Consider the following 12,072-nt stretch of genomic DNA (forward strand, 5'->3'; position numbering starts at 1 on the left):
TACCCCTGGGGCCTCTCCCTTTTCCTCAGGTCCCAACTCACCGGTTCTGCTCTTCGAGTTTGGCCAGCAGCTCTAGCTCATCGGGGCTGAGGTTCTCGGAGTCAGAGGTGGGGGAGCAGGTGGGGGCCGACAGGGCCTCCTGGGACGAGGAGTCGGGGCTCAGAGTGGGGCTCGCCATGGTGGGCAGGCTCCTCAGCCGCGAGCAGGGCCAGGTCACAGCTCTGTCTGGGGACCAGAAACATGTGTGGTCAGCTTTGGGCAGGGTGCCCACGCTGTCCCGCCGGCTCTGGACCAGTGAGCCTGCTGGTCACACAGAGACATTTCCTCTCCCCAGGCTTCCCACCTCTGGTCTGTCCACTTGGTCACTCCTCATCCCCACGCACCCCAGTCTAGCTGATGGCCTGGCTGGCTCCTTCTGCCCCGGGGGCTGGCTACTGGGATCCCTGCCTTTGTAGGCCAGATGCCTGGATGGAATCAGGAGGGCAACGGCCAGCGCCTGAGCTGTCCTGCTGTCCCTGCACATGAACACCAAGTCTCAACTGACACCCTTGAGTCTTCAGCAGGCTAAGGGGCCAAGGCTCCCCATCACACTCAGAGTCCCTGCTGTGACCTTGGGGGTGCCGATGCCCCTGCTTTGGTGGCTCTTCCTGACAGCTTTGGTCCCTGTCCCCAGCTGTGGCCTGTCCTGGGAGCCCTGCCTCAGCATCTGACCTTCCCTGTCTCATCAACCAAAGTGGGCTGCTGGCACAGCCAGAAGCAATTATTCTCTACTGTTAATTGTCTGGTGCTGCCAACGGACAGAAGAGTCAACTCTCCTTGGGCAGGGAAGCCAGGGACATGTCAAAGTGCTAGGAATCTGTGCTCTGATGGTGTCAGAGTGAGAGCTACAGGCTCTGATCAGTATCCTGATCTTGGCCTGCCACGTGCAGGGTGGGTGCCGGCCCATCTCTCCTACTCCTGCTGGGGATGGTCCAGCCCCACCCTCCCGGGAGCTTCAGGGACACTGGCTCCAGCTCAGCACTGTGCCGAAAGCAAAGGCTCTGGACTCAAATGGAACAGCGTCTGAAGTGTGGCTCTCCTTGGACCTCACCTGACCTGGCTCTGACAGCTCAGCCACAGAGGGGCCCTCACCCAGTTCCTGGAGAGGGGGCATCTGGTCTCCAGGCAGCAGGAGGACAGTCACAGGACAAAAGCAGCCCATTTTGCACCTGCCTGGCACCCTCAGGTCACTGAGCACCTTCCCACAGCCCAAGCTCAGCCCCTAACCAACACCTGGGGGTCCACAGGTCAGCTGGACTTGACCCTGGCCGTGCACTAGATTCTAGTCTCCCTCCCTTGCGCTCCCCTGTCAAGGGGCAGGGGGCACCATTTTTCTTTCACCTCGTGGGGGGCTCATAACCCTCCTACCCCAGGACTCTGTGGCTCCCCAAGGCCACTGGTTCTGCTTCTGGCCCGAGGGCCCCCCGAGTTTGTCAGGCACTGAGGGCTCTAGCTTTTGGTGAGTGGTACAAACTCTAGGCGATGGCTCCCATCAGAAGCAGAAGACCTTTTCCTCCTGTTGCCCAGCTGGCCAGGGACAACCTGCCCCAAAGACCAAGCCACGGTGCGCCACCAAGCCAGGAGTTAATCATTTCTGAGAGAGGGACAATGGGGGCCGCTCCAGGGCTTCCCGCAAAGTCTGTGGCTGGCCCGGGGCAGAGATGGGCCATGGACAAGGAGTGCTGACTTGGAAGGATCTCTCTGGGCAGGGAGGGACTGGGAAGGCCGTGTAGGTTTCCCAGCTTCAGAGGTGGGAGAGGGGAGTAGGTGGTGGAGGCAAGGATTGGAGCCCTATAAGCACAGCTGGATTTGGGGAGTAGTGGGGGCCTCAAAGACAAAGACCACATGTGGCCATGGCTGGGGTCCACTGTCTCCATGCTGAGCCCAGGGGACCCCAGCCTCAGAAGCACATTGCCTTCCCCTGCCAACCCCAACCCTGGCCTGCAAAGAGCCCAAGAGAATGGTTCAGTTCTGGGTTTCCGATTAAAAGAAACTACTAGGGCAATCCACTAGCAGAGTTTGCTCAGATACTTATCACAAATTAATGTGTATTTCATACAAGAAATAAAATGTATTCAATACCCAGGGCTTAAATTTGCAGTCTGAGAGGCAGAACCTTCTGGTCCCTCAGGAACTTTCTCTTGACTCATCCCCATACTCTCTAAATGCTGCGCAGCCCCAGAAGCCATCCTCCTGATGCACGCACAGATACACACTCCTTCACACTCACACCCCACACACTCAGATACACTCACACTTACCCACAACCTCACACCCACAGATACATTCACACTCACACTCACACTTACCCACAACCTTACACCCCACTCAGATACATTCACACTCACAAACCACCTCACAGTCTTGCGTGCACATGCACACACGCTGACATACACTCAGTCGCACACCTACGCACTCAGATACACAATCACACACTATCTCACACCCACACACCCCTTTGCCCATACGTGCACACGTACACACACACACGCATGCTTCCTGCACTGACCAGGTCTCGCCACGCCTGGAACCGAGTACATACAGATGGACGTGGGCTCACTGCCCTCCTAGCTCTGTGAGCAGCCCTGTCCCTTCTCCAGAGCGCCCGGACTCTCACTGCCTCAGTCCCTCCCTCCCTGGCGCTTACTAGGGGTCGTCTGAGGGCCGGGTACTGTTCTAGCGACAGGGATGTGGAGCGGAACGAGGTGAATGAGCCCCCATCTCCCCAGGGCACGCGGCCACCCTACCCTTGCTGGATGGGCACAGAGACGCAGAGACAAGGCAGGTCCCCTTGAGTGCTGAGGGGCCACTGGCCTCTGAGATCTACACACAGGCCCTCCAGGTCTGGGGTCCCAGCCTCTCAACAGCCCCATTTCAATGCCCTTTGTTTCTGCTTCACTGCAGCCACCTGAAGGGGGTTCCTGGCTCCTGCGGAGTGGGCAGTGGGCCACCTAATGCTGTCCCTGCTGGCACCACTGCCTGCCACGCCCTTATAAGGTGGCCCATGGCTTAGGAAGCTGAGCCAAGCCAGAGGGGTGGGAGAAGACTGCCGGGGAGCTGGGGGTGGGGTCGGAGGGCAGAAAGGTCCAGATGCTGGGGACCCTCCACCTCCCTTTTCCTCTCCCTCACAGGGGCGTTTGGACACTGCCAGTCATGCTTCCTCCTTCTTGAAGTCCTCTCCCATCTAGTTTCCAAGAGGCCAGGTTCCTGAGGCTCCTCCTGCTTCGGCCTAGCCTGGCGCCCCTTCCTCCACAGGCCCTGCTTTGGTCCTTATCCCGTCATGTGCTCGGTGAGTTCACTTTCAGGACTTAAATGACCAGATACATGTCGGTGATTGTGACACCCTCATCCCCAGCTTTTCCCTTCTCCTGAGCACCAGCCAAGATTGCCAACTGGCTCCAGCATGGCTCAATCACATCCACCACCGGGGTAGGAATCACCACTGTCTGGGTCCCTGCTACTTCTGCGACCCGCACTGAGCCTGGTACAACCTGAGAGTTGAGAAATATTGGAGGAATAGAACCTGCCTGCCCACCCACCAGTATTTCCTTAGTGCCAGCCAGGTCCTGGGCACCATGATAAGGGCTGAATACTGCTGGGCAAAGACAGAAGCAGCCTCTGCACGCCCAGAGCATATGGGGGTGGGGGGCGGGCAGAGACCAAGAGATGATCACCCGCACTTTCTATTACAGACTGAGAGAAACGCATGGAATAAAAGATGAGGTAGAGTGGAAAACAGTCTGGCAGTTCCTCAAAAAGGGTAGACAAAGAGTTGCGAACATGACCCAGCAATTCCGCTTCTAGGTTATCTACCTGAGGGAATGGAAAATGTACATTCACAGGAAAACCTGTACACAGTTCTTTTTTTAATTCTTTTCTTTTTCTTTTCCTGGCCGGGCCGCACGGCATGTGGGATCTTAGTTCCTCAACCAGGGATCGAACCACCATGCCCTGCATTGGAAGCGTGGAGTCTTAACCACTAGACCTGCAGGGAAGCCCCACCTGTACATGATTGTTCACAGCAGCATGATTCACAATAGCCAGAAAGTGGAAGCAACCCAAACGTCGATGGATGAATGGATAAATGAAATGTGGTCCATCCAGACAATGGAATGGTATTCAACCATAAAAAAGAAGGAAATTCTTTTTTTTCGGTGAACTCTTTCCTGGCAAACCACCCCCTGCCCCTGACCACCTCCAGGGTTCTGGCTCACTTCTCTCCCCTCTCCCCCAAAATACCTACCCCTATACCCCAGGCCAAGACACATTCTATGGCAATTCCTACTATACACGCCTGCCTGCCCTACTGGATCATGAACCTTCTGGGGGCAAAGGCCTATCTTCTTAATTTTCTACTCCAAGCCCCTAATGCAGCATCTGGCCAATAGTAGGTGCTCAATTAATGTCTGCTGGATGAAGGAAGAGAAAAACCCCTGTGCTGCTCAGCCAGGTGATCAAGGTCAACACCATCAGTGACAAGTCATGTTGAGAGCATGTGCACTTGATACGCTGACATGAGATGGGCACTTCATCTCTGGGCCTTTCTTCCCAAGACTATGAGAAAAACATGTGACCAATCCAGATTAGGAGACACTTTAGAAAATTCCTGACTAGTCCTCCTCAAAACTGTCAAAGTCATCAAAAACAAGGAAAGCCTAAGAAAACTGTCCCAGATAAGAGGAGCCTCAGGAGACGTGAGGACAAAATGTCCTATGGGATCCAGGAAGGAGTCCTGGGAAAGAAAAAGGAAATTAGGGAAAAACTAAGAAGATCTGCATAAAGTATGGACTTTAGTTAATAATAATGTATCAGTATTGGTCCATTAATTATAACAAACTTACCAGATGATGTTACTAATATGGGGAAACTGGCTGTGAGTGTGGGGTCTGTAGGAATGCTTTGTACTATCTTCTCAATTTTTCTTTTAAGAAATGATGAGAGATTACATTTATTTATTTATTTATTTTTGGCTGCATTGGGTCTTCGTTGCTGCGTGTGGGCTTTCTTTAGTTGCGGCGAGCAGGGGCTACCCTTCATGGCGGTGTGCGGGCTTCTCATTGCGGTGGCTTTTCTTGCTGCAGAGACCAGGTTCTTGGCACGCAGGCTCAGTAGTTGTGGCTTGCGGGCTCTAGAGTGCAGGCTCAGTAGTTGTGGAGCATAGGCTTAGTTGCTCTGCAGCACGTGGGATCTTCCTGGACCAAGGCTCGAACCTGTGTCCCCTGCATTGGCAGGCGGATTCTTAACCACTGCACCACCAGGGAAGTCCCGATCTTCTCAATTTTTCTGTAAAGCTAAAACTGTTTTGAAAACTAAAGTCTATTTTTAAAATTAAAAAAAAAGAAGATTCTGTACCAGGGTAGACAGAAAAGTAAAGGACAGTTTTATAACATGTGAGAGGTGCCCTAGCGAGTAGAGAGTTGCTCACTGGGTCTCCTGACGAGGTCGTAGAGGAAGAAAGGTTTGCATTTGGATTTCTTTTCTCTTTCTTTTTCTTTTTTTCTTTAAATACTGAGTGACCAAAGTATTTTTTAAAAATCATTTCTTTTTATTTTCACTGAGCGGCTTGCGGGATCTTAGTTCCCGGACCAGGGACTGAACCCGTGCCCTCAGCAGTGAAAGTGCAGAGTCCTAACCACTGGACCACCAGGGAATTCCCTGCACTTGGATTTCTGACTCCAGAGCCTTTGCCCCAAGTTGATCAGCTGAGCTGTCACTCTGCATTCAATGACTTTAGAAACAACCTACGTAAAACACCAAGTGCAGTGAGCGCTCAGTAAATGAGTTACTCTTTTTCAACAGGGAGAGTGAGTGTGTGTGTGTGCCATCTTTCAGAGGTAGGCAGGAGACCCCAAGACTCCTTTAATTTTGCTTTTCTACCTACCCTGCCCTCATAACCCACCCCCTACCAGCCCAGCTTCTGATCCTCTACCTCTAATGATTATGGGGACCCAGAGTCATTTCTAAATCTGAAGCCTTGAAAGATGCCACGTGACCCCAACTGCCCAGACTGACAGACTATCAGCTGGGCCACTCAGACCACCCCGACTCCTGGGGAGACGGCCTGACGTCTCCGGGTCTTTTCCTTGGCCATGGGGTGGGCATTTGATGGGCGAGCTGCCCCTCAGGTAACAAGGACGGCTGCTGGAATTCAGCAGTCACTGCCGGCCCTCCTCTTGTCCCCAGTTCTAGCCGCTCCTCCGTGTCACTCGTGATGTTTCCACATCCATGTACCTTCCTCCATGGCTGTGTGTGTGGATAAATGATCCCAGATCTCTTGGCCTCCCGGGAGGACTTCAGGGCCAGCAGCCTGGGTTCAAATCCCTCTTCACCTACTTTTCTATCTTTCTGATCTGGGTACAATGTGCTTTGTCTCAGTTTCCTCATCTGAAAACAGGGTTGATGATAGTACCAACCTCACAGGTTTTGTTGGGAGGAATAGATGAGCTAAAACCTGTCAAGTACTTAGTTCAGGAGCTGGCCCATGATATTTATTTCCCCCTGGGTGGAAAGTTCCATGAGGGCAGGGGCTGGCTAGCCCACTAGGGGATCCCCAGAGTCTAGTGTACCATCAGGCATCTGATATTTGTGGACTGAATAAACAAACTTTCCCTCCTCAGCAGGCCCACCCCTTATGTGGCGGCCCTGTTTAAATATTAAACGCAATAAAACTAAAATCATTGTTATTGGTAGTAACAGCAGCAGCAGCAAGTACCTTCAGGCTAAAATCAGCTGTGGAAGGACCTGTGGAATCCCTTAGGACCTGTGGAATCCCTTCTGACGTAAAAAAAATGTTTACTACCTTGCATGTCAGCAGCTACTTTCTGCCACCATCACAGGTTCCTTCCTGGCAAATCCCTGATTTCTCTATATTTCAGTATCCCTGAGAATGACAAAGGAAACAATTTAAAGCGCTCATAAGCCTTCCAGGGACAGGTGGATAAGAGAAGTGGCATCTTGTAAAGGCTCTCGGCTCTTCAAAGCCAAGATGGTATCTTTCCTGCTGCAAAGGCTGGCTGGGCCAGGGCCCAGGGCAAGGTGGGTCGGCCCTGCCTTTGGGGGCTCTCCAAGCAGATGGATCTGACCTCTTTCTGCAGAAGAGATCCAGGCGCTCTTTCAGAATTGGGTGAGTAGGGAGGACTGTCAGCTCCTAAAATCAACCAAGTGTCTACCGAGCATCTGCTACATGCCCTGTTCCTGCCTGGGACTCAACCATGAACAAACAGACACGTGCCCTGCCCTCGTGGGACTCTTGGGCTGGGAGATAGCCCTCAATGAAACAATCTCACAGAGACTTCCCTGGTGGACCAGTGGTTAAGACTCCATGCTTCCAATGCAGGGGGCACGGGTTCCATCCTCGGTTGGGGAACTAAGGTCCCACAGGCCGCGTGGCATGGCCAAAAGATAAAAAACAACAACAACAACAATCTCACAAACACATCACGGTGCGCTGAGAAATGAAAGAAAAGTGCCAGTGGAGCTCTTGAAATCTCCCTGGAAGGGATCAATCTCTTCCCCAGCCCCGGCGAGTTGTTAGTTCTCCTAACTATCCTCCCTCTTGCCCTCTGTTTGGTTTCTAGAACATGTGTGCAGCAGACGTCCCTGGGTGGAGGGGGGCGTGGGGTGGGGTTATTTGCTGCCTTTCCAAGTTCAATTCCAAATACTGGTCCCTTTTTTTTTTTTTTTTTTTTGCGGTACGCGGGCCTCTCACTGTTGCGGCCTCTCCCTTTGTGGAGCACAGGCTCCGGATGCGCAGGCTCAGCGGCCATGGCTCACGGGCCCAGCCGCTCCGTGGCATGTGGGATCCTCCCGGACCGGGGCACGAACCCATGTCCCCTGCATCGGCAGACGGACTCCCAACCACTGCGCCACCAGGGAAGCCCTCAAATACTGGTCCCTTTGACCAGGGAGCGTCCCATGGTGTGTGCCCCTTGGATGGCATTTGGGACATGAAGGCCTATAGGATGAAACCCACCAAACAAGGCACGCTTCCCTGCATGCACCATGCTTGCTCCTGCCGCCTGGGCCTCTTCCAAGCACTTGGGCTGCCTGGAACACCCCTCCCTGCCATGCCTGCCCAGAGAGCTCCTCTCCCAACTCGTATGTCATCTCTGCTCTACCTTCCCTGATGCCCCAGGGATGCGCCGGGCCCTTTTCTCTGCTCCACAGCATGCTGTCCGTTAATCTGTCTCCTGCTTCCACACGGGATGGGATGGTAAGGGCACGGGCTGGAATGCTGGTTCCTCCGGGTGGTTTGGGGGGATTAAATGAGATAGTATGTCAATGGGGCTTGGTACAGGGCCTGGTGCGCAGCACGGCCTGATCAGTGTGCGCTCCTGGTTTCAGCTCTTGCCTGCTGACATGGAGAGGGTCTTTAGATGCAGGGCAGGGGCCACCCCTGACGTTCCTTCACACCCCAGCTCCTGACTTGATTCCCAGTACGTGGTGGGGGCCTCATCTGGAACAACCAGCACCCATATTCTGCAAGAGGAAACTGGAGCACAATACTCCGTTCCCCCTGCACCCATCAAAAGCACATGCATAAAGACCTGGCCCCGGCCCCCCAGTCTAGGATAAAGGGCACTGATGTCTTTCACCAGACCTTCCCGGGAGCCTTCTCGTGTTTTCCTAAGGAGTCCACAGTCTATCCTGGGGAGGCTTCTGACCCCACTGCATCTTCACAAAGTCCCCCCTGGGGAGGCCGTGGAGTTTGTTTCCTGTGTGCCTCGTGACCTTCAGAATCTCCTCGTTCACTCCTCCCTTCAGCACGTGGGCAGAACAAACCTCTCCCCGCCCAGCGTCAGAGGTCTACGTGGGGTGTGGGCACTGCCAGCAAACAGGCACCCGACAGCCCTCTGCCCCCCTGGGAGGTCCCTGTGGGACCACAAATCCCACAACCAACTGTCTCTTAGCCCTGATGTAAACTGGCTCAGCCATGGAAAGACAGCCATTATCCACTGAGGCATCAGCTAATTCCAACCAGGGGCCCAGGATGCCCAGTGACTCTGCTAGCACCCACAGGTGGGCGACTGCCCTCCTGGACCCCACTGACCCCTTCCACATGGTGCCCAGGGGACATTCAGGGCCACATCCTAACCTCTCTGGCTCCCCTGAAGTACAAAGTCCTGGTCTCGGGATTTCTCTCCCCATTTTCTAGATGGGTAAGTCAAGGCCCCAAGCCTAGATGCGCTTTTCCCCAGAGCCATCCAGAATCCGCTGGTAAATATCCACAAAGAAGCCTGGGTTTGTTCCTCTGGGGTTTTCCAGGCATGCTTATGTCAGACAGGAAGCGCTGGCCTGATCTGGATTCCCCTCAGGCAGGACCTGGGGCTCCTTCTCAGTCCCTGCGGTCCTGGCTGCGCTGTCTCGCCAGTTCTGTGATCTGCCCTCCTCTTTGACTTGCCTCATCCCAACCTGCAGTCAAACCAAACCACCTGCAGTTGACCACAGAAGCCCAGGGGGACACACAGGTTGGACCCGAGAGTGTGGGCTGTAGGGCGGGAAGAGCCAGTACACCTGGAAAGACACGACGACATGGGTCCCCCAGATCCATCCCAGCCCGGCTGAGGGAAAAAAACCAAGCCGAGTCCTCACTTGTGTTCCACCCGAGCCTCTTCAGCACATTTTTCCCTTCTGAAAATATTCCTTAACAAAGAGCTGTCTGCTTCTGGCAGGCCCAAACCCAGCCCCACTGGGTCTCAAATGCCAGGATCGAAGGAAGCTGTTTCATTTTGGCATGACACGCCGGTCGTGGGTGAAAGAGTTCTCGGGGCTGTCAGGGGCTGCCCCTGCCATCTGAGGCCAGCGGGCGTGATGGAGTCAGGATGCTGGTCCTACCAGTCTGGTCAGACTTCAGGACTGGGGCCAGGAGCAGGCGGTACCCCTACCCCTCTGCCAGGGGTGGCAGAAATCAGGGGGCAGGCAGTGGTTCTTTTGGGGAGACTGGTGTAGGAGAGAGAGGGAGCATCCTTCCCTTTGAAGAAGGGTAAAGTGGGGGAGATGAATAAAGGGGAAGAGGCCTGGGGCAGGTGTCCACAGGGGTGCTGGGAGATTCTGGGTCACCCCGCCACCTCCAGGGCCCCAATAGGGGCACGAGCTCAGGGATGCTGGTGTGGATGGGAAGGCTGGCTGCCTGGGGCAGGGCAGGTAGTTCATGTCTCTGACCCTCTGCCTGAGCTGGGAGCTGTTGGGGTCTCCAGGAGGACCTGGGCAGGTGAATTCCAAGGAGGGGTGCCAAAGTGCTGAGGAGCCCTGTGTGTGTGTGTGTGTGTGTGTGTGTGTGCATGCGTGCGTGCGTGTGTGCGCGCGTTGAGGGGGGCCGGTCCCAATTGCCTGGCTCTGTGTTGGAGGTCTTAAGTTTTTCTGTGTGTGTTGGGGATCTAAGTGTCTGTCCGTTCGTGTGTGTGAAGGGCTCCTGAATGTGTGTGAGGGGCCCAGGGTGTCTATCAGTATGAGTTTTTGGGGGTTCCTGGGTTTTGCTCTGTTGCCTCCCAGATGTGTGTGTGTGTGTGTGTGTGCGCTTGTGCGTGTGAGTGGGGCCCTCACAGAGGTCGTGTCCCTTGGGTGAGGAGTGGGGTTCAGAACATCTGTTGGGAGGTCCTGAGCATGAGGTGAGGGTGGATTTTCAGGAAGTAGGGATCAAGACGGGTCAGGATCAGGGTGTGTGTGCGTGCGACGAGGACCCTGAGGAGTGGCTTTCAGGGGTGCCCTTGGGTATGGGGCTGCTGGGGGTGGGAGATGGACCAGCAGGCTGAGGTGAGGCCTGCGGGCAGGAATCCGGATTTACAGAGGCTGGGGAAGGGTCCTGTGCGGTCAGAAGGGAGGGGTATGGCTCTAAGACGGGTATCCTTGGGGGCGGGGGCAGGTCTAGGCCCAGAGATAGGATGTGAAGTGAGGGGAGGGATGGCGTGGCAAGGGGTCTACAGATGAAAGGGGTCTTGAGGGATCGGGACAGAGAGAGGGCGGAGGTCCTGAGCTTGCGGGGGCGCTCGTAGGGGCCGGGCTGCGGGGTGGGGACTGGGGGGGTCCTGAAGGGTCCGGAAAGGGATCCTGAGGGTCAGTAAAGAGGGTGAGCGGGGGTCACGGGCCTGAGGGGGCCTCCCGGGGAGGGGGTGGCGTGGGGGAGGAGGGCGCCCGGAGGAGTCGTGGGAGGGGCCCTGAGGGGTCGGGAAGCGTCGGAACGAGGATGGGCAGGGGCCAGGGCCCGAGGCTGACGGCCAGGGTCCGTGCTGGGAGTGCCGAGGGCTCCCGGCGCGGGTTCCGGGGCGAGGGGGCCCGAGTCCCAGTCTTGCCCGGCCCCCGTGGGCCGCAGCGCGGAGTCGCGGGCCTGAGAAGGCGCCCGGGAGGCCCGGCCCGCGCCGCCTACCTACCTGCGAAGAGCGCGCCGCCATAGCCATGCCGAGCCTCGCCGTCCCGGGCCGCGCCGCCGTCCCGGGCCCCGCCGCGTCGCTCGCCCCGCAGCCCGGCCCGGCCCCCTCAGCCGCCCCCCGGGACCGCGGCCGCCGCCGGCTCTGTCGCTGCCATTTCACCCGCTGACAGGAGCCGCTGCCCCGCCCCCGAGGCCCAGTCAGCCAATTCACCGCCCCAAGGAGCTCTGGCTCCGCCCACTGGCCAGGAGTGACGGGGTGTCTGGCCAATCCATGGTCACTCCGTAAGGAGGGCGAGGGCCCTGGCTACGGCCAGAAGGTTGCCGCCTTTAAGGAGAGAAGCGAATTGAAATTAGGGAAGCAGTGAAGGACGGGGTGTTTTGCCTATCGGAATGTGGAATCCTGTTGATCAACACTTGGCAGGGCCAATAGAAAGGAGAGAGGGGTGTGTCTCTGAGGGAAGGCTGCGTCCCTGAGGAACCCCAGACAGAGGCAGGCTAGCGTTTGGCTCTAAGCCCCGCCCAGAGCCGGGCTTTTTGCCCAATAACGAGACTTCCTGGGACGGCCATTATTATCTGCCCCTCAAACCTCGGCCATGGTAACTCCAGGGCCTCTATAAAGAAGATTGACACCTAGGGAGCCAATGACACTGAAGGAGGGCGGTGAAGTG

General features: G+C 56.0%; 1 protein-coding gene across 7 annotated transcripts in view; it reads right to left on the reverse strand.

Annotated features, from left to right (window-relative positions):
* EVI5L (ecotropic viral integration site 5 like) overlaps positions 1-11,522 on the reverse strand; it is a 29,820-nt gene extending 18,298 nt beyond the window's left edge. For 2 of the 7 annotated variants that reach the window (XM_060094259.1, XM_060094257.1), the window contains exons 1-2: positions 11,406-11,521; positions 42-225 (exon numbers count right to left, since the gene is read on the reverse strand). In XM_060094259.1, coding sequence (XP_059950242.1) covers positions 42-178 — 137 coding nt within the window. In that variant the 5' untranslated portion in view covers positions 179-225; positions 11,406-11,521. Of the gene's footprint in view, positions 1-41; positions 226-11,405 lie in introns of all 7 variants that reach the window. The other 5 variants (XM_060094256.1, XM_060094255.1, XM_060094253.1 and 2 more) reach the window with 4 other exon arrangements.
* Between the last annotated feature and the right edge of the window lie 550 nt (positions 11,523-12,072).

This window comes from Mesoplodon densirostris, chromosome 3, assembly GCF_025265405.1.
Source record: "Mesoplodon densirostris isolate mMesDen1 chromosome 3, mMesDen1 primary haplotype, whole genome shotgun sequence".
NCBI classification, from domain to species: domain Eukaryota; kingdom Metazoa; phylum Chordata; class Mammalia; order Artiodactyla; family Ziphiidae; genus Mesoplodon; species Mesoplodon densirostris.